General features: G+C 40.7%; 3 protein-coding genes across 4 annotated transcripts; 2 read left to right on the top strand and 1 right to left on the bottom strand.

Annotated features, from left to right (window-relative positions):
* The first annotated feature begins 787 nt into the window (after positions 1-787).
* gng8 (guanine nucleotide binding protein (G protein), gamma 8) lies at positions 788-6,050 on the top strand. Its single transcript, XM_026183125.1, has 4 exons — positions 788-812; positions 2,679-2,836; positions 3,561-3,658; positions 5,621-6,050. The coding sequence occupies exons 3-4, from the start codon at positions 3,575-3,577 to the stop codon at positions 5,747-5,749; spliced, it is 213 nt and encodes a 70-aa protein (XP_026038910.1). The 5' UTR covers positions 788-812; positions 2,679-2,836; positions 3,561-3,574; the 3' UTR covers positions 5,750-6,050.
* A 102-nt stretch (positions 6,051-6,152) lies between these two features.
* tmem45b (transmembrane protein 45B) lies at positions 6,153-11,913 on the top strand. Its single transcript, XM_026183119.1, has 6 exons — positions 6,153-6,348; positions 8,983-9,180; positions 9,260-9,466; positions 9,575-9,759; positions 10,664-10,806; positions 11,658-11,913. Exons 2-6 carry the CDS (start codon positions 8,991-8,993, stop codon positions 11,767-11,769), a joined length of 837 nt encoding a protein of 278 aa, XP_026038904.1. The 5' UTR covers positions 6,153-6,348; positions 8,983-8,990; the 3' UTR covers positions 11,770-11,913.
* Positions 11,914-11,988: 75 nt separating this feature from the next.
* On the bottom strand, positions 11,989-20,775 carry nfrkb (nuclear factor related to kappaB binding protein). 2 transcript variants are annotated; one of them, XM_026183117.1, is made up of 26 exons: positions 20,685-20,775; positions 20,210-20,351; positions 19,898-20,099; positions 19,674-19,801; positions 19,412-19,583; positions 19,122-19,226; positions 18,923-18,996; positions 18,733-18,814; positions 18,115-18,310; positions 17,894-18,005; positions 17,681-17,807; positions 17,493-17,570; positions 17,324-17,400; positions 17,133-17,179; positions 16,924-16,984; positions 16,651-16,825; positions 16,444-16,550; positions 16,122-16,245; positions 15,537-15,616; positions 15,242-15,435; positions 14,851-15,118; positions 14,577-14,756; positions 13,514-14,242; positions 12,945-13,051; positions 12,639-12,774; positions 11,989-12,531 (listed from the first exon to the last, which is right to left on the bottom strand). In XM_026183117.1, exons 2-26 carry the CDS (start codon positions 20,333-20,335, stop codon positions 12,394-12,396), a joined length of 3,825 nt encoding a protein of 1,274 aa, XP_026038902.1. In that variant the 5' UTR covers positions 20,336-20,351; positions 20,685-20,775; the 3' UTR covers positions 11,989-12,393. The 2 variants fall into 2 exon arrangements, with proteins under 2 accessions (XP_026038902.1, XP_026038903.1); XM_026183118.1 differs by having other exon boundaries at positions 15,242-15,432.
* Positions 20,776-24,529: the final 3,754 nt, after the last annotated feature.

Genomic DNA, 24,529 nt, shown 5'->3' with positions numbered 1-24,529 from the left:
CTGGATCTTCTTCTTGCCTTAGTAAAGACTATGTTTTACAGTCTTGTTTCCTAGCCACACTGACCTTAATGAAGGTTACAAAAGAAAATGAGAATGTGTAACAGAACTGTTTATGTGTACAGCACACCGTAAGTCACCATGAGGACCTCTGTGGACAATCAGCAGAGATTACAAGAATCAAGCAGACGTTATGACAACAATTTATATGGAGAAAACAGCAGCTACGCCCAAACTCATTACTGTTAGTATAGTAAATGGCACACTTGCTATGTTTGGTTAGCTGGCAATGCATGCTCTTATTTCTATGTCAAAACACATTATAAACATTAACTCTAGATGAGTTTAAAAACATCTTAGTTGAAGCTGTGTATAGATCTCCTCTCTGGTTTCATTCATCCTATGGTGTAGCATCTATTATGAATGAACAGAATGTCAGAAGAGACACGTTGTTTTGTTGACTGGACAGATGGATCGAGTTTACAAATGTTGTCACTGAATTCATAAGAAGCACAACAGAATCTGTCCATCCATCCATTCTCTTCCGCTTGTCCTTATCGGGGTTGCAGGGGAGGCTGGAGTCTATCCCAGCTGCTGGGTGGGCGGAGGGGGGCATCCAGCCTGATGCAGGGCTAACACAGAGAGACAGACAACTATTTGCACTCACATTCACACCTATGGGCAATTGAGATTCACCAGTGAACCTAACTCTATTTACTGCATGTGTTTAGACTGTGGGAGGAAGCTGGAGTGCCCAGAGAGAACCCACGCAAACAAGAAAGCATGCAAGCTCCACTCAGAAAGGCCACGGCCAGGTGAGGGAGTCAGGACCTTCTTGCTGTGATGCAACATTGCTAACCACTGCTCCACGTTGCTGCCCCGCAAACACTGATTAGCTGCCCAACAGAATCTGATTCTCAGGCTTTTATTTGTTAGTTATTATTCGGAGATTAGCTGCTTTTTAACAAGTTTTCTGTCCAATCCTTAAACTGACCATTTTCAGATAAATATGTTTTGTTTGCTTGTTAAGCCACTTAACATTGATCTATAAAACAAATATCTAACTCAAGAGATGAACCAGAACTGTGTGTTTGCACATAAAAGACAGCCTCAAGGTAAAATTTTAAATTTTACCTTGAGGCACTTTGTTACTGGCAGCCTGTCTTAAAAACATGTTATTCCATTCTGAAAAACATTCAAATTTTGTAGCTGAATCTTAAAAATACCAAAGATAACACAGTTATGTTAAAATTAAAACTGTATTTTTCCACCAAGGGGGTGATTCCAAAACCTTGGCATCATTGAGCATGGTGTTCAGTGTGCCCTTAAAAAACTGAGGAAACTGGACAAGTGGAGGACACAAGAAGAATTGTCAGGTCTAAAAAAAAAATCTAACTAGAGCAGATGAACAATATCTAAAATTAATGTCCTTAAGTACGGTAATAGAAAAAAGTCCAGCAAAGACCTAACACAGGACTCAAGAAATGCATCTGGACCTTCAGTTGATTCAACTACTTTTCACTGCAGCCTCATCAGAAATGATCTCAGTGGGAGGGTGGCTGTCAAGAAGCCATTCTTAAGGAAGGGAAACAGGGAGAAAAGGCTGAGGTGTGAAATTACAAAATAACTGGACTGGCAACAGGTCTTATTGAGTGATGAATCCAAATATGAAATGTTTGGTTCAAGAATAAAGGTGGTCATTTCAAATCATTCACTTTCAGGCTCATCAGAATGATACAAACTCAGTTTTAGCCTTATAGTCTGTATTTACATGTACCCTATGATTTCACATTTTGATAAATAGCTGTACCTATTTTCCATTTTTGTAACAAAAATAAAGAATTGAGTGGTGACTCAAGACTTTCACACATTACTGTATAGATGTTTTAAATGACAGAGGAGGGTTAAGTGAACCAGAAGCTCTTTTTGCTATAAAGGCTTATATCGTCCATGAAGCAAGACCAATTACTACAGGGAAACAAATGTTAATGAAGCATTTGACATTTAACTCCATCACACTGCCACTTTGCTCCCTGCTGCTCTGTGGAATAATAGTCAGCTCTACCGGAAAGACTGGCAGCCTTGAAGAGGATCGCTAAAATATGAGAGAAATAACTCTGTTTCTGAGAAAATCCTCCCCTTGACAAAAAGTCTGTCACTGAACATGCAAATTTACCAGAGGTTATATTCAAGTGTTCTTATGTGTGATAGAATTAGACTCTTAAAATATTTATTTGGAGCTTGATTAGTAACTGTTTTCTGTTGCATGGCTTCTTTAAACACAAGCACATGTGAGAATTTCAAATAAAAGTTTATAGAGCATTATTTTACATATTCTGATTTAATACCTTTCTCATAAACATTATTCTGTCTTAGAACAATCCCAGTCCAACTCATTTTAATGTACTCAGTAATTCCAAGAATTTAAGGTTTGATATTTTGATATTTTATACACAAGCATGTTATGCAAAGTCACGGAAAATAACTGTCTGTTCTGTTGAGGTGTTATGATCAAATACACAACTATTATTTCAGCCATATTCCATCTTTTTTAAAAGCTACATTTAACTCTCTGTCTTCGGTGTAATCTCAGATGTGTGAGTGATAGAGAGTGTAGAAATGAAGGTCATACCACATGTTGCCTTTAACTGTTGCACTGCTGCACTGAGCCCATCCCATAGGCAGATCCACCGCTAATTATGTGAAGGTTGGAAGCCCAGTGAAGACATCCACTTCGTCTCTGCCATTCATCTCTCTTCATTCGGAGCTACAAGTTGCTGTGGCGGAGGACAAGTGTACTTTCGCTCCAGGAGCCAGTCGTTTGCTGTCGGTCTTTGTTGTGAGTATGTTTGGAACTATGGAGTGACTGCAAATTTTCTTTATCATCATCATCATCATCTTTTATACAGATGCACAGAAGCAGCCTATTTCAAATATTTCTACACATGAATTATGTGGCATATCTGCTATGTGCTGCATGAATTATATTAGCACTAGAAATGACTTATAATGAATTTCCTTTTAATTATTTCTAGCAAAGTTTTTTTTTTTAAAGGCCTGCTGTTGCTGGCTTTTTATTTACTCGCCTATTATGAGGATCATTAAGATGGTACTCGAATGTGTCTTTTAAACTCAAAAAAACATAACAGCATCTACTTATAAAGAAAAGCTGAGATTTGAAAAACAACTAAATGTGAACTTTATGACAGATATATTGTGCGAGAGCAACATGTTAATATAAGGTGTATTTACAATCTGTGCTAGCGGATGCCGCCCCCTTGGGAGGGCTGCGCTACCTCCGCTCCCCTTCCCTTCTCCTTTGAGACCCTCCCTGTTCCTCTTGCAGCTGAGACCCAGGGAGCAGAATTAACAAACAAATTGAAACAGACTCTAACCACCACCTCAGATACCTTCAATAATGTCTCACATTGATCATTTGTGACAAATTTTCTTTATATTGCTCTTTATAAGAGCAAACTTGTTTTCTACAACCACATTTCTTTATTGGTAATCTGTACTTTTGTGTCTTGTTTTTAAATTTGCTACATGATGGCTGATCCAAGCGGGAGAGGGCAGGATGTCTAACAACATGGCCAAGATTGCAGATGCTCGAAAAACAGTAGAGCAGTTGAAACTGGAGGTCAACATAGAGAGGATGATGGTGAGTCCACACAGACAGTGACTGGAAACAAAGCAAGGGCACAAATGAGGCAGTGTGAATTGAAAAGTCTTCAGATGAGCAAGTATTCACTTCAGTTAAGGCACCACGTGTTCTTCCTTTGTACTTCACTGTGTCTCGGAAACTTTCAATAAAAAGTTACATTTTACATGCTTTTATTTATCAGATGTATTTATACTTTTGACAAAGAACTGCTTATTTGCAGCAACTACAGGTGTGTGAATCTTTATTATTGTAGATATGTGCTCCAGCTTAGAGACCCACAAATGTTCAATCAGGGTTTAGATCTGATGATGGTACTGTCCACTCCTTTTATTTTATTTTATTTTATTTTATTTTTTTTTAATTTATTATTATTTTTTTTTGGCCTGTCCCGTTTGGCTCTTTTGCCATCAGAATTGTTGTCTAAAGGCAAAGAAAGATGCCCAACGGATTTACTTTACCAAACTGACCATCCCAGCCTTGCCGTAATGGTCCATTTGATTCACCTTTTATTGTTTATTTTATTTTCACTTACTGAATACGGGACAGACTTGACTGGGGGAAAGAAGGGGAGAACGAAAGAGGGAAAGAGAAACAGCTGAGAAGAGGGACCTGGGGAGAAGGGCAAAAAACAAAAACCAACAGAACGGGCAGAGAAAAAAAAAATGCATATATCAATCACCTGGATCACCTGCTGAGAAAGAAAAAAGAAAGCAAGCAGAAGAGAACAAGAGTAATAGAATAAACAACATCACAATGATATATGGGAATATGACAGTAAATACTAAATGTTAAACATTATTGTGCAGCACATAAGATCAACAGAACACAGTGTGCTTTGAGGTAGGAGCCAAAAAGGGTGTAGTTTGTGGGTGTGATCACCCGTGTGTACACCTGTGAGCATGGACGCGCTTGTTTTTTGTTTTTTAAAAGGTTCCTTCATGTAATAATCTGCTAGAGGGTGTGGGGGGGCCACAGCCCCGTCCTCCAGGGCGTGAAGCAGGTGTGGAGGAGATCAAAACTCCAGACATCCAGAGGCCCCCAGAACACAAGAGACCAAGGAAGACCAACAGAGGGGCAGCTGCGCCACTGTCCCGGAAAGAGCTGAGGAGAGTCCCAGATGAGGGCTCACTCAGCAGCCGCGGAGCAGAAGCCAGGGGGAGTTGCAGTGACGCGCCCGTGAGCTCCGCCGGCAGCCAGCTGCGCCTGAGTGACCGAGCCCCAGGCCGAGAGGCCGGGGGCACCCCACCTCCGAAGTGGCCCGAGCGAGCCCCAGGCTCCAGGCCCCGATAAGCGGCCGCCAAGGAGTGAGCCGGTGTGTACCTGGACGCCCATCCCCTGTCCACTCCTTTTAACAGAATGCCAGCTGACAGCTTCCTTTTAAAAAGTTCTTGCATAGTTTGGAGCTATATGACCTGGTTCAATGATTTCACTCCAGCCTGGCACTGCACGCACCATCAAATCATCACACTTCCTCATATCAAGCACTCTTTCAGCCCCTCGCTCAAATGTTCTTTTTGACTTAAAGACCTTAGACTTCAGATATCATTGTGTATAGCACTTTTCCAATTTGCCTCTGTCCAATATCTGTGTTTTCCTGCTTATTTGTTCTTTCTTACTGTTATTGGCCAGTCTCAGATATCCTGGAGGGACTTCATGAGTGCCATTTAATGAGCCTGCCATCTGATATCGAGAGACTTTAATCGACTTGTCCTCTTGCTCAGTTATGCAGAGATCCTCCCACTTCTCTTTCTTATTCTGTGTAATATATATATATATATATATATATATATATATATATATATATATATATATATATATATATATATATACTACACAGATATATATACACAGATATATATGTGTGTCTGTGTGTGTATTGGAACAGATGAGCTCATACTTAACATCTTATCTTGCCCTTTTATGATCACTGACTCACTTAAACACAGTCTGCTTTTACAGGTATCCAAAGCAGCAGCTGAACTGATGGCCTACTGTGAAGCTCATGCCAAAGAGGACCCGTTGGTGACTCCAGTGCCTTCATCTGAGAACCCGTTTCGAGAGAAGAAATTGTTCTGTGAAATCCTATAACTCTCTTGTGCAAAATACACACACACACACACACACACACACACACACACACACACACACACACACACACACACACACCTAAACAATGACACTTTGTTTATTAGGATTATTTTAAAACAGCATTCCGTTTTTCATTTAGGTAGCGATTTCCTCACATGTCAAATGACTGTGTGTTAAGCACGATAAGAATGGCAATAAAGATTTATTGAAAAGAGTGCAAAGTTCATTTAAACAAGCCACTGCTGCTGCATCTCCCACTGTGCACACAGTTTACATATTAGCAAAACTGCATATTTAAGTTGTCACCGAGTTGTTGCTCTCTATTAATCTCGGTATTGATCTTTTTGTTGTCAAATGAGTAGCTGAATAAAGCTCACCGTCTTTAAACAGCCTCTGTTTTTCTGCCCGTTTCTCAGGGAGATGTCACTTGGTCACTGAAACTTATGCAAACTAGGGGTGGGGCTATGTGTGATCCGTCAGTGCAGGTTAGAGGTGCAGGGAGCAGGTGTGCACAGGTCTCCAAACAGCAGGGAGCTGTCATTCAAGGCGGTTTGCCGACATTAATTTGTTGCATTTGGGGATTAGCCGCAGAGATTAAGGTATGTTGATTTTATCAAGCATGTACTCAGTTGAAGATTTACCTCGGTACAGATGCTGATGTGCCACAGGCTAACTGGACTTTAGATAAACGCGTATTTATTGTGTCGAAACATTATTTGGACTTAGCTCTGAGACGGTGAAATCAGCTATCTGCCTCCATACACGTCGACAGTGTTGGAAATGTTGGACAATGTGTGAAAAGTGTTCAGTAACATCACGCCAGGCAGGGCTGATCAGGAAAAACTTGTCTGACTAACCGAACACGCGGATTTTAAACATACCCGTGTCTCCAATACTAACATTAAAAGCAGGGGGAAGAAGTTTTAAGGTCTGTTATAAACCACCGACTTCCTTTTGAGCAGTGGAAAAAAGCCCGTGTTACATGTTCACTGCGTCTGATTTTAGATTTCACTTTAATGAGTCAGCGGCAGAATTTAAGTTAAAACAATATAATTGCGCTTTCCCATTTTCTTAGTGACTTCAGTTATTCGTTAAAGTATTACTTGTTAAACTTTTAATACTGTTTGTTTTTTCTGATTTGAAAGGCAGCACGTTTTCTGTCAAAAAACCCTCTTTCATTTGAATTTCAGTTTTGCAAAACAAATGTCATCCGGACCAAAGAACACGCTCAGCAGGCTCCGCCCTAATCAGACAGGATATGTTATAAATTAATCGCTGCTTTCCCCCTATTGACAGCAGTTTCCAGCACTGTATTTGTTTTTATGTAATGCCAGCTGCTTTGAAAAAGCCCTTTGTGAACGTTGCTATCTATTTGGATTTCGTTCCCTTAAATGCCAGGTTCTTATCATCTCAATAAAGCGGAACTAAGAGCCTGCACTTTAACCTCAAAGCTAATACCTTTGAACTTTCAACGCTGCATTTAGTATATACTATATTTGCATTCATCCTGGTGTATTAATATATTGGATATTTGTCACACTTATTTTTTTTAGATCATCAAACTAATTTTAATATTAGTCAAAGATAACTGGAGTGAATACAAAATGATGATTTCATTCATTGAAAGGGGGGAACTAAGCAGCCCAACCTGGCCCTGTGTGAGGAATTGCTCCCCTTGTGAAATCCTGAATTGTCTTAATTACAACATTTATTGACTTCAATTTCTTTAGCCACACCCAGGCCTGTGAGACATGTTAGATCAAGAAACCGCTCAAGTAGATCCTATCTGACAAAGTGAAGCAGGTTAAAAGATCTCAAAAAACAACAACGCAATCTAAAGAGACAGCTGAGTCATTGATATCCATCAGTCTGGAAAGTCATTTCTGAGGCTTTGGGATTCCAGTGAACCACAGTCAAAGCCATTATATACAAATAGAGTAAACTTGAAACAGTGGTTAACCTTCCCAGCAGTGTTACCAAAATTACTCCAAGAGTGCATTCATGAGTCATCCAGGAGGTCACAAAAAGAGCAAGAACAACATGGAAAGAACTGCAGGCCTCACCTGCCTCAGTTAAGGTCAGAGTTCATGATTCGGCAATAAGAAAGAGACATCCTTAGGAGGGGAAAAATCCACTGCTGAGCAAAACGAACACAAAGGCTTGTCTCAAATTTGCCAAGAAACATCTTTATGATCTCCAAGGCTTTTGGGAAATTACTGTGTGGACTGACTTTTTGGAACGTTTGAGTCCCTTCACATCTGGCATAAAATCAACACAGCATTCCTAAAAAGAACAGAAAAAAAAACGTGGTGGTGGTATTGCGACGGTCTGGGGCTGATTTGCTGCTTCAAGACCTGGAAGACTTGATGTAACCATGAATTCGGTTCTCTACCAGAAGGTCAGGCCCTGAAGCTTAAGTGTACTTAAGCATGACAATGATCTGAAACACGAGTCCACCTGTCTATGGCTCCAAAGTAAAAAACAGAATGAAGGTTTTGCAGTGGCCTAGTCAAAATCTGGGCTTAAATCAGATTGAGATGCTTTGGGATGCACTGTTTGTGTTTGAAACCCACCCAAATGTGTCTGAAATAAAACAATTCTGCAAAGGAGAGTGGACCAAAATTCCTCACAGTGACGTGAAAGACTCAGTGACCGTGATCCAAAAACAAATTGCTCCTAACTTTGATCCAACCGGTTATCAAGTTTAAGGGGCATTTACTTTTTACACAGGTCCAGGTAAGTAAACTTATTTTTCCCCCTTAATAAATTAAATCATCATGTAAAACCTGAATTGTGTCTTTGTCTACTATTAGAATTAGTTTGATATGAAACATGTGTGATGAATATGCAAAAATAAATAAATGAATAAATCAAGAATGGTAAATGGTCTGTATTTGTATAGCGCTTTACTAGTCCCTAAGGACCCCAAAGCGCTTTACACGTTCAGTCATCCACCCATTCACACACTGGTGATGGCAAGCTACATTGTAGCCACAGCCACCCTGGGGCGCACTGACAGAGGCGAGGCGCCACCGGGCACTCTGACCACCACCAGTAGGCAACGAGTGAAGTGTCTTGCCCAAGGACACAACGACTGAGACTATCCGAGCCGGGGCTCGAACGGGCAACCTTCCGATTACAAGGCGAACTCCCAACTCTTGAGCCAAGAAGGGGGCAAATACACTTGTATAGCAATGTATGACATGACTAAGGCGCATTTCTTCTTTTTTCAGGCCTGATAATGGCCAACTTTGGAGGACACGCTATTCCTGGCTCTTTTTTCCTGCTCTATGGCTTCTGGCTAACAGTGAAATATGTTCTCCAACACTACTGGAGGACAAACCAGCCTAAAGGACGACAGACTTTGCCGCCAATCTTTAAAAGACTGGACTACATTGAAGGAGGGTTCCAGATATTTGCTGCTTTTATTGGTCAGTTTTCCTGTAAATATATATTCATCAGTTGTGTGCGTCCACCTGTTCTAATTTCGCTGATGCTGTCCTGTCACAGGTATTATGGTTGAGCAGTTTGTGGTGGACGGGCCACATGCTCATCTCTACAACGACGGCGGGTGGATTAAGTTGATGAACTGGCAGCACAGCACAATGTATCTGTTCTTTGGGATTTCTGGAATAGCTCTGATTTTAAGTACAAAATTCCAACTGGTGCCAAGAGGAGTGGGCCGCTTTGGTCTCTCGTTAGCTCTTTTTGTTGAAGGTAAGCTGTAAGAAAGCCAGGTTTTAGTTGCACAATATTTTTCACCATAATTCATGGTGGCTAACGTGTATTTGAGCTACATTTTGTGTTTGACTCTATTTCACGCAGGGTTTCTGTTTTACTACCATGTGCACAGTCGACCTCTTCTGGACGCCCACATCCACACCCTGCTCCTGGTGGCGGTGTTTGGAGGCTCAGCCAGCATCATGCTGGAGATGTTCATAAGAGACAACATTATTTTAGAGCTGTTCGGGTCATGCATGTTCATCCTACAGGGTTCGTGGTTCTACCAGGTGATTAGCCAAATGAGATCCTGATGCAGAACACCTCGTTTATACACCCAGCAACATCTATCCACCCGTCCAGTTCAGCCATCTGACACAGGATGAGAGACAGGATACACCCTATACAGGCTGCCAGTCCATCACATAGAGACAGTCAACCACAAACACTGACAGGCAAATTACAATCACCAAATAACCTAACAAGCACGTCTTTGGACTGCAGGGAGACCAAGCAAACTATATATGGCCTGAATGGTAAATGGCCTGTATTTATATAGCGCTTTACCAGTCCCTAGGGACCCCAAAGCGCTTTACATATTCAGTCATCCACCCATTCACACACACATTCACACACTGGTGATGGCAAGCTACATTGTAGCCACAGCCACCCTGGGGCGCACTGACAGAGGCGAGGCTGCCGAACACTGGCGCCACCGGGCCCTCTGACCACCACCAGTAGGCAACGGGTAAAGTGTCTTGCCCAAGGACACAACGACTGAGACTGTCCAAGCCGGGGCTCGAACGGGCAACCTTCCGATTACAAGGCGAACTCCCAACTCTTGAGCCACGATCGCCTGCTATACACAGAAATGCCCCAGGAGGATTAAACCAGGAACCTTCTCGTTGTGCTAAACACTGCATCGCCGTGGCACTTGAATACTAAAACAAAGACCACTTAGAGGACCAACACCACTTTTTAAAATATTTACTTGTATAGTTTAATCACATTTTCTAGACAAGCAGTAGATTTCATTAATTTCTGCACACATCAGGGCCAGTTCGGTGCCATCTGTGTGGACTGTCCTTAGATCTTGCTCTTTGTGCAAACTTTTTGTCAACTTACATTTTTTTATTCATTTGCTTATAATGATAATAGGTAGTTGGCTTCTTCATCACACATTTGTCATTTCAGATTGGATTCGTACTTTACCCACCAAGTGGAGTGGAATGGATCTTGACCGAGCACGCCAACGTCATGTTCGTCACAATGTGCTTCTGCTGGCATTTAGCTGTGGCCCTGCTTTTAGTCACTTCCACTGCAGTTGTAGTTTGGTTGTAAGTATCTCATCCTTTACATGCACACATTTTACAACCAGATCAGTGTAATAACAGAGTTTGAACAGACTTGGTTAGAAAACAGAACAAGTGGGATTCAGCAAAACAGGTACAATTAAAATCTTGTCACAACATGGCAGAACAACATGTGCACCTGCATTTATGATACATGTACTCGGGTTATTATTCCCTGTAAAATGCAACTTGATCAGGGTTTAGCCTGCATATTTTGCTCTGAAATGGCTTTTCATTAGAGCATAATGTGCCTCAATGGGATATCACTATTCACTTGACATTTCAGAATAGCTGAAGCAAAGGTTTTCAGGGACGGTTTCAAGGACAAGTAAACTTCATGATAAATCACTTCCTGAACATTTTGTAAGCTTGGTGAAAGCCACCTTTTTTGAATTCTGACATCCAAACCTGCTTTTTGAGGTGATGTGTATATAGGCAACATGTTTTTGTTTACATTCAACATTTCTCATAAATACCCAACAGCTAGTGGCAGCTTATTTTAGTAGTTAACCCTTAAGGAGATGGATAAATACAAGTAACTTGTAACCTGTATTAATCTGCATTACTTGTCTTCTTTATCTGTTATTGGTGGGTAACATTTTACACTGACTGCTGTGATGTCTTGCATCTATGGACCCTCTTGCGATTGTTGGTAGAAAAAGGTTTAGGCTTAAGAGGCACTGATACCGTTTAAACCTCATCTCCATTTGGAACTTTTGATTAGATTTTAATGTCCTTCGGTAATAATTATCATTAACAATTCATTAGCTTTCAGGAGGCAACAATAACAGTGTTAGTTGTATAATCTTCATGTACACTTGTGTTTGTTCCAACAGGACTGTGGTGCAATTCTCGGCAAGGGGACGAGACATAGAGATCGGAATGCGTAACACATCCTCTGAATTGACCTCTCAAAAAGCTTTGCTTCAAGAGTCAGATGAAGAATGAAGGCATATTTATGGCTCTTTGATTTCATTTTTCAAATCTTGATCTATTTTATCTATTTTAAAAAAAAATGTCTAAAGAAAATAAGATTGAAATCCATGTGAATTAACTATTATCATGTTTGTAAATATTAAAAAGGACAATTCATATTGTGTATCGCCTGCTTTTACAAAAAATGCAACATATTGAAATATTTTATTAACAAATCACAACTTGCTTATATTAAACTGAATTAGTACTTTAATACAATCGGACAAGTTGTTGTTTGAGGTTATCAAGAGACCATGTAGACTTTTCAGTTTTCCCACAAACTTGCACCTGGAATTTCTACGGAAAGATTATAAACAGGCTGAATTTTCTTATGATATATTTTGTTTATAACAATGTGGAGAAACAAATTCAGGAGGTAACATTTTGTTAATAAATGACCAGAATTTTCATGTAACACTTGGAGAAAAAGAAAAGAAAGGCAGCAGGGTTTTCAGGGAAGAATTAGGTTTCTGGCTTTTATGTTTTTTAACTTGCAAACTGAACTAAAACTCTGATAAATATTGGACAAAAACAAACAATCCTGGTACATATATAGCATCCTTGATCTATGAGTCATTGTAGGCTGACAGGATGAGATCACTGTTGTGGAGCCGGTGGAGTATCAGGCGTACATTTTGGTGAAGGTGCTGTTGTGACTACGACTGTTGAAACAGATTTTGGGGAGCCTGCAGCCATGTGCTGAACCTGCTGCGCTGGAACTGTCTGGATCCGAACCTGAAGAGTATAAGATGGTAGATAATTCTCTGTATTTGTTTGATCTGAACAGAAACTATAAAATGAAATCACTATATGTGCTAAAAATGAAAAGCATCTACAAAAACCTGTGTGGCCTGTCCTTGCTGCTGAAGCTGTTGGAACTGTTGCGCTGTGACAAAACTGACAGGTTTGTTTCCTGCAATCAGCTTCGTGCCAGCAGGCATGGTGGTGAGAATGATGTTTCTGCCCAGGCTGCTAATACTGCTCACACAGGAGAGAGAAATGTATAAATATAGATCAACTGCAAAAATGTGCACTTCTACTGTTATAATGTCAAGAAAACACACAAATTGCTGAAATAAAATTATATCTTAGAGCATTAACCTTCACAATAAAATGAAAGCGAAAAGTCTAAATCTGTGCAGCCTTACTTTGTGTTCAGGCTTCCTTTCACAATGGGTGTCGTTACAACACTCTTGCTCTTCAGTGGCTGATTGAGGACAGACAGGGGGACTGTGATCCGTGCGGGTAACTTCCCCTACAGTATTCAAAGAACAGAATGGTTTGGGCCTGTTATTGATGGTTTTACAGTACACTTAAAGCAATCATTTAAATAAGGTAAAATTCAAAATTCCCATTATTGAGAATATCCTATTATAGATCACTAAAGAAAAACAAAAGTCTGCAGTGAAATGACTTGCTGAATGCAAGCTGACTGTATGTTTGAAGAAAGCGAGGAACAGGTGGATGCATTCCTTGCTTATCAGTTCCTGGTTTTCATTTGAGGAAACCATGTAAATCAATAAATTACCAACCCGTTAAAACATTAACTATCTCTAGTTTTAACAGATAGTTACACATAGTTGGGATAATCTTTTCAGTAACTGTAAGCTGTTTGGTTAACTCTCACACTTAAACCCTTCTTAAGACATGCAGTAGATAACATTGTTGGATTCAACAGTGTGTTATAGTGATGAATAACACTGAATATTTCTCTAACCGTTTGTGTGGTGACAACTGTAGTAGGGACCTGTCGCACAGTAGCTGTAGCTGTTCCTAGCGTCAGAGGTGACCCCGAAGCTCCAGAAGCCACTGTGATCCCTTTAGCACCGGCCACAACACTGGCAGGCATGGTCACTACGTTAGCACATGTACTTGCTGTGAGAGGTTTACTGCCAGTGGTGGTGGTCATTGTGATGGTCTGACCTGGTTTCTGTGGAATTACACCCAGGCCCGGCATTATCCGAATTGTGGCGCCGGTCTTGTCTGGGGAAGTCACAGTGGAGAAGGTCCTAGATTTTTGGTCGGCCACAGTGACGGCCAACGTGGGCATCAAACGAATGGTCGTGTCTCCTGCAGCCTTTAACAAGGTCGAGGCAACGTGTCCTGCTTTAGTGGTCTGTACTTCCCCAGTACAGGATGCAGCACTGGACACCGAAGAAGGTGAAGGATGGGGTGGTGTCACGTGAAGAGTGGCTGATATGCTCTTGCCGCCTGTGGAGGCAGAGCCCAGAAAGTCAGAAGTGAGCTTGACGGTCGTAACTGGGGATTTGGCAAGTGTTGCCATCATGTCTGGGGTGATCCGCAGCACTGTTTGGCCTTTAGCATCTGTGGTTATGGACGATGGTGGGAGGCGTAGGACATCTTTGCCTTGGATGCGAAGGTTTGTAGCTGTAATAGGAATTCCTGCTCCTGGAGACTTTACTCCCAGTTGTCCTGTGATAGACACCTGCAAATAATAATTATTATAATGATAATTATACAAATAATAAATCACGGGATCATTAAATGGTAAACGGCCTTCAAGGATTTTTTTCCTGTCACCATCCTCTTCCTGTATACTACTCAGTTAAACTACATTTCAACTATAGTTGTTGCGCTGAGATTGTAAGGAGTCAAATTTGTTTATTCATGTGTATATCTGTAAGCATCTGACATTTAAGGGAACATCTCTACTATACGGTTAATAACTATGCACCACTGTTGCACTGTAGTCGTCTTTATTAAAGGGCCCTTCAGATAGTAGATACCCAAATATATACAGTTAAAAGAAAATGCTCAACCTGTTTGATGTTTGGGCTGGTGACTCCTTGCAGCACAGCTGGAGAAGCAGGGTTGGTAGCTGGGCTACCAGGTGATCCAGATTGAGGTTTGGCCACAGTTACAGCTGACACAGACAATGTAGTTGGAACCTGGACTGGACTGCTAGCAGGTTGACTTCTTAAAGGCACAGACACCACAGCCTGTTGACATACACAACAAACACAGACAGAATTAATTGTACATTTCCAACAACCATCCATCCATCTTTTAAAAATTACTAGTTGTTTTTGGTACCTGTGAAATTCCTTTAGCAGACACTGACACTGGCATCCGGATCTGGTGAGGGGTCTGATGTACCAGTGTGGCTTGCTGACTTCCTGCCGATGACCCCAGGCCAGGCTGAGCAGGAACGACTCGTACTTGTGGAAGAGAACCTGCCGTCAGGTGACTCACTATACGAGCTGCGTGGGATGTAACTGGCTGTGAAGCTGGTGGACAAGCCTGACTTGTGGGCAAAATAGTTCCCAGCTGGGGCAACGATGGAGGGGACACAAGAAGAACACTAGGCGTACAAGAGGGAGCAGAAGCAACAGACAAGAGTTGATTTGAAATTGCACAAATGAATCAAAACGTATGTTCTAGACAATATAAATAAGAAAAAAAAAAAAAAATATGGCACACTGACCCTGGGCTGGTTTTGATTGTATCTGGGACTCTGGTTTTTGTTGGTGTGGTGACTGTGGAGGGTAAGGGTGATTTGGGGGTTCCAGGTGTGTTCGGAGTGGGTGTCGTCGGGATTGGTGACATGGGATTAGAACCTATATCCTGTCCTGCTTCCAAAAATCCAGTTTTGTTGCCTCCATCTTTGCTTCCAGACTTCTAAACCATAAAAACAAAGATTAATCAAAACAATAATTGGTAAATGGTTATTTCCCCCAGTAAATGCTGTTGGGTGTTTGTTTTTTTTCCTGTGGACTTACAGGTTTAGCTGCTGGTTTCGGTTTTTGCTGTAGAGCTTTTCTTGCTTTTGCAGCTGCAGCTTGAGCCTGGTGGATCCTCTCTGGATAGGACAAATAAACCAAAGAATAAGTTTTTTTCCCTCCACTGCTCAGTGATTAAGTCATTTTCTGTATCTAACAGAGCTAAAGAGGCTTTTACAAATGAAATGTCTTTTCTTCACATGGAAAGAGATGATAAAGGTAGTTCATTTTGCTTGATGCTAATGTTAAATGTGCCATGACTCACGCACACAACAGGAGCAGAATCAAGCAGGAAATAAACCAGTTAATGTTAGTTGAGTTGAGGACAACAAGTGCAATAAAAGCGATAATTAGAGTTAATCTGTAACACCTCATGGAGACGTGGACAGGGCCAAGAGCCAGCAAACCAAACAAGTAAGATATTGTGCAAGAAAGGGTCAGATTTTAGTAGGCTCCTAATGTCTTCTGATAATGTCCTTCATACAGAGCAGAGTACTGTATCCTGATGTTGAGTAAAAACAAGACACTGTTCTTTAAGGCAGCTCCATAAACCAGAAATATTTTGAAATAAGCTTTGTGGCTTACCAAACTCTTCCTGGCTGCGATTGCGGTGCAGGTAAATCCACAGTTTGCGGCCGATGTCATACTTGACACAGGGGTCTTTCTCATAGTGAAGTCTATCCAGAGCCCCGCTGACAACTGTATTCACCTAAATGGAAAGCAAAGCTCCTTACTCACGGAAAATGTCACTAAAAGGCTAAAGCTTAAAGCCAGTGTCTGTCTCTGAAAAGTGGTCAATTCATAATCAAACACAACAAAGAAGTCATCTGTAATTATGAAAAATGATAAGGGACACAGAGAAAAAACTTAATGAAGAGGAAAAAAAGAAGGGAAAACTCTTTCATGCCTGTGCACTTGTGACATCTGGAGCAAGAAACTGTGAGTCTTTCAGCAGTTCACAGATCTCTGCTCTCGTTCCCTCCCCATTGGGTAATCTGGCTGCTGCATCCCGTACTAGAAAAAAAGAAAAGAGGCAAAAGTCATACGAATGGCTTTGCTGCTAAAGCAGTGAGTCCCCACATCAATGGAATCCACGTAAAACAGAAGCTCTAACCCAGAGAAAGAATGGTGACGTATGGTGGTCGGTCTGAGCGCAGCAGCGTGTGCTCCCTGGCTTTGTTTAGTGACATCTCCTTATCGAACACTCCTTTAACTGGACCCACCACAGATTCAAAGCCATGCATCCTAAACGTGAAAGCCTTATGTGGCTGGTTGTACCGTTGCTGCTCCTAATAATTAAAAAGAAAAAAAAAGTATGTGGACTTCAGAGAGGGTATGTCAGGCCAGATGTGCAGATCACTTTAAACGTTGCAGCACAAAAGCAAACCTGGACTTGAAACACTTGTCTCTCATCTCCAGTGCTGGGACGCACGACATAATCAGTTGAACTGTGTGAAGAGGGGGAAAAAAAAAAAATTAGGAGCTTACATATACGTGTATTACACTTCTTAAGAATAACTTTAATGTCACAATAATTCAAGAAACAAGCAGAAAACATGAAATTAGCAATAAAAATCATAAATTGCTGAAGCTTACAGTCTCGGTGTGGGAGAGGTCATGTCTAATGTTTCTTCATTTTCTGTCTGTTGAAGATAAAAAGCCTTTTTAAATATTGTCAGAGATAAAACTGATAAAACACAACTAACGTACAGCATTGTACAAGCTGTACAATGTCACAAGTGTACAAGTCACACGGCATTTTTTGTAGTAATATATTTTTTTTTTACCTTGACAATGAAATCTTTGGAGTCTAACCACAACTGACACAGTGCACTCAAATCCTTCTCTGTATCCTGAGTGGGACCTAAAAGAAATTGTGAATGTTAATCTCCTTTGACGACCACCAACAACAAGCACTACTTCAGGCCAGGTATTGCTGCGTTTGAATGTGCTTACCGATCCACCTCCACTGTTGACATTCATCAGAAAATTCCACAAATGGAGAAAAGCCACTGGGAAGTGCCATCATGCCATCTGATTTACAAACAGAAGAGTGCAGAGGTAAATACTTGGATATTTCTTCCCACTCCAACACGGGGTAAAAAAAAAATACTGTTTTAGTGTGAGTGACCATTGCTACTCACCTTTAGTCTCTCCTGCAAGAAACTGCAGGGCTTGAACAACCAAGTCAGACCAGCACGAGGCTGAAGAAAACCATGCATTAATGGAACTTGCTGGAGATGACTGCCATATTTGAACTTTCTCCTCCAACTGAGGGATTAAATTAATGGTGTTAAATTCTCTACAGGGATGTTACAAAATTTAAAACATGTATGCAGGCCGAAATTAGCGCTTACCACTGAAGTACTGGCAGGACCTTCTGTCCTCAAGATGTTTTCCAGCAAACTGAAAAAACTGGCGACTATTTCCTCAACTGGAACGGGACTGCTTAGATACTCCTCCACAACTCTGCAATAATAATAATAATAATAATAATACTGATAAGTAGAAGAAGAGGATCCATCATCTAGCCAGACTATACAGTTACATTTTGACACCAGCAATTTGCTAGACTCACTCCTCCTTAATGTTGGTTAGCGGGGTAGACGGTGCATCTGGCAGGGAGTTGATTATGTTTGCTGGTGGAGCTGATGGGGTGTCTGGAGGTGCAAGAGTGTCACAGGTGTCCTCAGATTCAACTTTTATCGTCCTCATTTTCTTCTTCCTTCTCTCATCTCTGATCTTCTTCTTAGGCAAAGACAGATCGAAGAGTGCTGTGACAATTGAAATAAACAAAGACAAACAATATTATCAGTGTCACAGTGTAATCTGAAAGTACTGACATTCTGTATCAAAGTTTCCACATACCAATGCGCTCCCTTTTAAGAAAGATGGATGACATAAAGGTTTTCATTACTTTTTTTGTATACCTCCCCAGACGTTCACTATTACATAAGTCTTTCTTGAAGCTCGAGGTACAACTCATGTGTTTCATTGTGACATAAGCTGTGAAAGCTGAGGTGGACTGTATATGAGTATTTAAGGCCTTCTATTCCGATATAATTTTAACCCCCTATTTGTTGCTTTTTTAAAATTCTGGAGTTCTCTTTGTAGATTTCTAACAAAAACGGTCATCAATTTTTTAATGTTTCATTAAAACATTTAAAAAGTGGATATTTTAAACACATTTACTCACGCATAGTCCCTTTACGACCCATGTTTGCTCTTGAAAGTATGTCTCCAAGGTGGATATCAGAGGTTATCAAGTCTGGATGGTCCTAGGAATAAAAAAAAATAAATAAATAAAATTAAAAAAAAGTCATTAAAGATATAGTGAACAAACCTTATGAGAATCATGCGTTTTGTCTCCGTCTCTTGCAACTTACCGGTTGTCGCTTCCTCTTCTCACGATGATTCTGCAGCATGACTTTCAAATCCTGCTCACCAAGTTCTATTTTTTCTGTTATGATAATCATAATAATAACAATGATAACAAATTATGTATAAAAAAAAAAAAAAAAAAACACACTTCCTGTGCTTAAACAACACAGTAACATTATTCAGGGTACACGACAAATCACGTACCAGTACTCTTCATGTCTTGAGTGGAGAGGCTTGGTAGTACTCTGACTGAGACCGTGGGTGTTGGAGAAGAGGGTGACTGAGGTGCCGGAGTCCATGGTGATATATCTGGAAGGCATCCAAAGGAACTGGTATGGTCAGTCTTGTGATGATTCAAATTGATGTATCAATCAATCTGTATGTTTAAGTTTCCTCTCAATTTTTCATATTCATGTTAGCTGTCAATGAAGTGCTTCATAGATTACAAAAGAATGTAATTAGCATTAGAAACACTCATCCAAGACCAGACAAACCATCATCATCAGATGAAGCATTGCTGTCCCCACACTCAGCTTTGACCTCCTTCATTATGCGACTCAATCTTCTTGTCACCCTTGCCTCCCGCATTTCTGCATGGGTTTTGGTTGGTAACCTTCTTTTATGTGGAAAGTCCAGACCATTTTGTACTGCAAAGTCCAGCAGCTCCTGCAACAAGAAATACATCAAAACTCACAGACACAGACAGAAGCTAAGAGGCTGTGCGCAATCTTCCACAAACTTAAAAAACACAAATACCTTTCTGGAGACGAGGATCTGCTTCAGCAGCCTGTGGTAATACTGCTGAAGGCAGTGCACCTGTCGTTTCCTCTGGGACTTGGCACACAGTTGTCTGTACTTGACCACCTCAGGATTGAAGTAACCATCTGGGTTGGGATAACAAGAGATGTGATGAGTAACTGCTTCAAAAATCAATTCAGCATCATTCACTCTTCTCAGCAGTAAAGTAAAGTGGTAAGCACCTCTGAATAGTTTTTGTGCAAGATGAAGGGGGTTCCCAAAGTTAAAATTTTTATTATTGAATAGGTCACTGATGGTACTGTCCTGCTCCACACTATTGTTCTCAGGAAACTGCGGCAGAAACTGACGAAGGTGCTGCCGCTGGGAATCTGTCAGTACTTCACGCCAAGTGCCTTCACTCAGCACAGAGAAGAAAATTTCAGGCTGTCGTAAAAAGAAGTGAACAGCAACATATGAAGATATGTGAAGCAAAATATGAACCGTGAAACAGCAGAAAAGAGGATAATTTCGCAACTAAATGCCAAACAACTCACGTCCTCCAGGAGGTCCTCTGGAAGGCTCACTCTGCAGTTCCCCAGCATGCACTCCTCGGTGATTTGCTCATCGTTCTCTTCTTTTGGATCAAGAGGGTCCGAAAGCATGTGTGCAAGGGCGTCCATTCTCCTCTGTTCCCACCTTCAAGTATTTCACATGATCACAAACCCTCGGAATACGTCTTTTCACTTATTCACGTTGTTCATTAAATAGTTTTGGGGTAGTGTTGTAGCGCAAGCAAACAAAACCATCCACAGCAACGAAACACCTCATAACAAACTACGCTAAGGTGCTAAGCTAAGCTAGCAGGAAGCTCAATATGACGCGTCTATATACGGTCTCTACTCACTAAGCTGGGATTTAGGTTAGCCACCAATGATAGTACTCTGTGCAGTATGCTGGCTAATAGAATAAAATGGAAAAATACTGTGCTCATATAGATGCAAGTGATTAAAAACTGTTGGTAGCTCTTACCTGACTTTGCTCTATGTTTTGAAATGAAGAGGGAACTATTTTACCGACGCACGGTTTTCTTCTTCTATCCGATTGTTAAGTGCTGTCGTGACGAATCCTACTTCCGGGCCTAAAGTAGTCTGCGTTTAATATGGCTTTTGTGTTGTTAACATGTTTAATGTTTTGTATTTTCTTCTATTTAATCTCAAAAAGCTCCTAAAACAGTCAGTGATCACTGTTGACCTCCCTCGGCTTTTATTACCGCTAATCATTTATTTAAGCTCAGTTTTTAAAACCTTAGGATGTAACAGCCCAGCCCATGCAGCAGTACATTCAAATTCAAATTCAAATTTTATTTGTCACGTACACAGTCATACACAGTACGATATGTAGTGAAATGCTTGGACAACTGCTCGTGACCTAAAGAAAACAAAAAAGGAAAGGCTATGAATAAGATAGGAAATAAATATGAAAAATTAAAAAGGGTAAATTTAACTAGGAAGGAATAAAATATAAATTAAGGTTAAAAATGAAATAACTGTACAACACAAATTAGAATGAAGGGTAAATTTAACTGGGAAGAATAAGATAAAATATATAAATTAAAGTTGAAAATAAAATAACTGTACAACAAAATACACAATACACAATATAGAACTATATAAGAATGTATGAAGAAATCTAAATATAAATAAATATATACACAATAACAGCAGCTGTACAAGTATTAACTGGAAATGAAGAATATAGTGACCAGTGTTGTGCAAAAACAATGTCCAGAAAGTCCAGTGTGTGTGTAAGAACCATATGTGTGGGTCAGTACTGTGTGGTGGTGTGATTGAGAGACCGTATCGCCTGCGGGAAGAAGCTCCTCCTCAGTCTCTCTGTGTTGGTCTTCAGGGAGCGGAATCGCTTTCCTGACCTCAACAGAGAGAACAGTCTGTTGTTGGGATGGCTGAGGTCCTTCACGATCTTCCTGGCCTTGGTCCAGCACCGCCTGCTGTAGATTGAGTGCAGGTCAGGGAGCTCGGAGCGGATGGTACGCTCAGCTGACCGCACAACCCTCTGTAGAGCTCGTCTGTCCTGCATGGTGCTGTTACATGAATGACTAACCTCGTATTGTGGATGGATTATCTCAGTTGTTCTCCTGGCTGAAGTTTGATTCTTTTACAGCATCCTGCCATGCGATTACATTTGTTCCTGACCACCGAGAATCCTCACGTTAACTTTTATAGAGTGGAAAAAAGTTAGCTTGTTTATGTCTGTGAAGATTCTCAGTCATCCAGGTCATCGTAGTCAAAGGAGCTTGCAAAGAAAAGCGTCTGGACTTCTTTAAGTTACTTGAAGACGTTTCGCCTCTCATCCGAGAAGCTTCTTCAGTTCTAAGGTCAAATGGTGGAGAGTCCCAGATATAAACCTAGTGGGAGTGTTCCCCCACAGAGGGACAAAAGGACCCCCTGATGATCCTCTAATCGCCTGAGCCAAGGTGTGAAACTGGGTGTGGGTCCCAATCAGCCAGAGTTTCGGGTGAGTTCATTGTGAAACCTGGCCCCACCCTATCATGCGAATTCCTGAGATCAGATGGCCCAGGATGTGAGTGGGCGTTAAGGCGTCTGGGAAGGGATCTCAAAACTGGATTATAGATGGCAGACAGTTGGTGTCGTAAACCACCGCCTCTGTTCAAAGATGGTCGCTCACAGTGGACATAGATGGCTTCTTTCACTCCTCTTTCAAACCATCTGTCCTCTCTGTCCAAAATGTGAACATTGGCACAAAGGACACTCTTTCGAGGATGCCAATGTTCACATTTTGGACAGAGAGGACAGATGGTTTGAAAGAGGAGTGAAAGAAGCCATCTATAATCCAGTTTTGAGATCCCTTCCCAGACGCCTTAACGCCCACTCACATCCTGGGCCATCTGATCTCAGGAATTCGCATGATAGGGTGGGGCCAGGTTTCACAATGAACTCACCCGAAACTCTGGCTGATTGGGACCCACACCCAGTTTCACACCTTGGCTCAGGCGATTAGAGGATCATCAGGGGGTCCTTTTGTCCCTCTGTGGGGGGATACTCCCACTAGGTTTATATCTGGGACTCTCCACCATTTGACCTTAGAACTGAAGAAGCTTCTCGGATGAGAGGCGAAACGTCTTCAAGTAACTTAAAGAAGTCCAGACGCTTTTCTTTGCAAGCTCCTTTGATTAGCTTGTTTATATTATACTAACATAGCTGTGTCGCTAGCGGTCACGTAGCACATCATTATATACCAGCTAGCCCAACTTCAGTAACCCTACAAACGTCACTGCTGTTTAGTTTCCTGTCTTCATTTATGCTGGAAGTGATAACATAGCTGTACGCTTTAATTTGTTTCCAAAACCCCGCAGTCAGGACATGCTATATTGTATTTAGATAGAAGCTAGCGAGCTAACTCCCTGCTAACTTCTAACTCCGTTAAATGTCATAAATTCCATTTTCATGGATGCCTGGATGTTAAACTCAATTGTTACACCTGGTAGAGCAGAACACTGATCATTTTATTAAAGATGAAAGACTTTAGACAGTTTTTCAACTCTCAGTAATGCCATAGTGATGTTTGATATATGGACCTGCAGCGGAGTTTAGGCCCAGACACGGCTAGTGGCGTCACACTGAACAACCGGATTGATATTTAATGACATACTCGCCCCCGAGGTTTTGCCGCCCTCTAAAGGAAATTAGTAAGTATGTGCTTGGTATGTAGCTGTACCAAACATAAAACTTAATAACTTTGCCGAATTGTAATTTCAATAACATATTTACTGTTATTCATTATTTGTGCAGAATTAGCTGTCTAATTTTATGGAAATGTTCGAATTAATAGTACGGCTTATAAAATCGTCTGGGTCTAATTTTATTGCATGCAGGTAAGGAGTTTTCTGTTCCACCCAAAAATTTAAAAATGACTCTAACACAATAGTTGTGTAAATTACACCTGTCCTGAGGCAAAATGTAAACCTATTTGTTGAAAAAGTAGATCCAAAATATTCTTTAAAATACAAATTAGCTCTTGAGAACTCCCGCAAAATGGCGTTTTTCTCTTGCTAGTCAAATTGCATGGTAAATATGACAATTATAATAAGTTATAAATGAACTATTATGGTTTCAATACATAACTCTTATAATTGTTTCGGTCTAATTTGTGACTCACATCTGTGCAATCCTTTCACTGAAACCTGTTTAGTCTGGAAAAAGAAGTGACAAAACACATGGTCACGTGATGTGCTAACAAAGTTTAGTCCTGTTTGACATATTTTGTATTTTTCCAATCTTTTATGACCAGTTTGAATGTGCTACTGTAACCAATGTAACGCTCATTTTCCACAAGGCTAATTCATTTCAATTTTTATTTATCTATATAACTGCATTCTTTTCACAGTCCCTAACATTCCATGGTTAACATCTTTTTCTTTGAGATTTTTTATGGTTTATTTATCATTTTCTTTAAATACATAACAGCTAATTATAAAATAAAGGGTATGGGGTTTATTTGTAAAGTTTATGAAGCCTAAATTGTATTCTAGTTGTAGAATAACCCAACAGATAAACACTTAACATAATTGTATCTCCCCTGTAACTTGTGAAGATCCCTCCTATTTATTGAACATAAAGAAGGAGAAAAGAAAAAAAATAATGGCAAAAAAATAAATAAGGGGTCATGTCTGATGAACTCTTGTCTAACTTCTTCCTGATTTATATTCAGTTTTTATTATAGTGTCCTTGCATTGATATATGAACATGTGAAATGCTGCTTCAGTTTTTGCTCCACCTCTTTTTGATGCTGTAATCAACAGTCAATCCCTCTGCCTCATAACTCAGCCCGGGAGA

The sequence above is a fragment of the Astatotilapia calliptera genome, chromosome 10, assembly GCF_900246225.1.
Source record: "Astatotilapia calliptera chromosome 10, fAstCal1.2, whole genome shotgun sequence".
Taxonomy (NCBI): domain Eukaryota; kingdom Metazoa; phylum Chordata; class Actinopteri; order Cichliformes; family Cichlidae; genus Astatotilapia; species Astatotilapia calliptera.
Note: the sequence above shows the minus strand (reverse complement) of the source record. Positions and strands in the feature narration are given on the sequence as shown.

Excerpts from the sequence above, each read along its gene's own strand:
- gng8 (XM_026183125.1), top strand. The coding sequence starts at position 3,575 with ATGTCTAACAACATGGCCAAGATTGCAGATGCTCGAAAAACAGTAGAG. Across the intron at positions 3,659-5,620 it reads TCAACATAGAGAGGATGATG|GTATCCAAAGCAGCAGCTGA; the intron begins GTGAGTCCACAC and ends CTGCTTTTACAG.
- tmem45b (XM_026183119.1), top strand. The coding sequence starts at position 8,991 with ATGGCCAACTTTGGAGGACACGCTATTCCTGGCTCTTTTTTCCTGCTC. Across the intron at positions 9,760-10,663 it reads AGGGTTCGTGGTTCTACCAG|ATTGGATTCGTACTTTACCC; the intron begins GTGATTAGCCAA and ends TTGTCATTTCAG. Across the intron at positions 10,807-11,657 it reads ACTGCAGTTGTAGTTTGGTT|GACTGTGGTGCAATTCTCGG; the intron begins GTAAGTATCTCA and ends TTGTTCCAACAG.
- nfrkb (XM_026183117.1), bottom strand. The coding sequence starts at position 20,335 with ATGGACGCCCTTGCACACATGCTTTCGGACCCTCTTGATCCAAAAGAA. Across the intron at positions 16,551-16,650 it reads CGTCACCATTCTTTCTCTGG|TACGGGATGCAGCAGCCAGA; the intron begins GTTAGAGCTTCT and ends CTTTTTTTCTAG. Across the intron at positions 12,775-12,944 it reads AAAGGAAGCCTGAACACAAA|TATTAGCAGCCTGGGCAGAA; the intron begins GTAAGGCTGCAC and ends CTGTGTGAGCAG.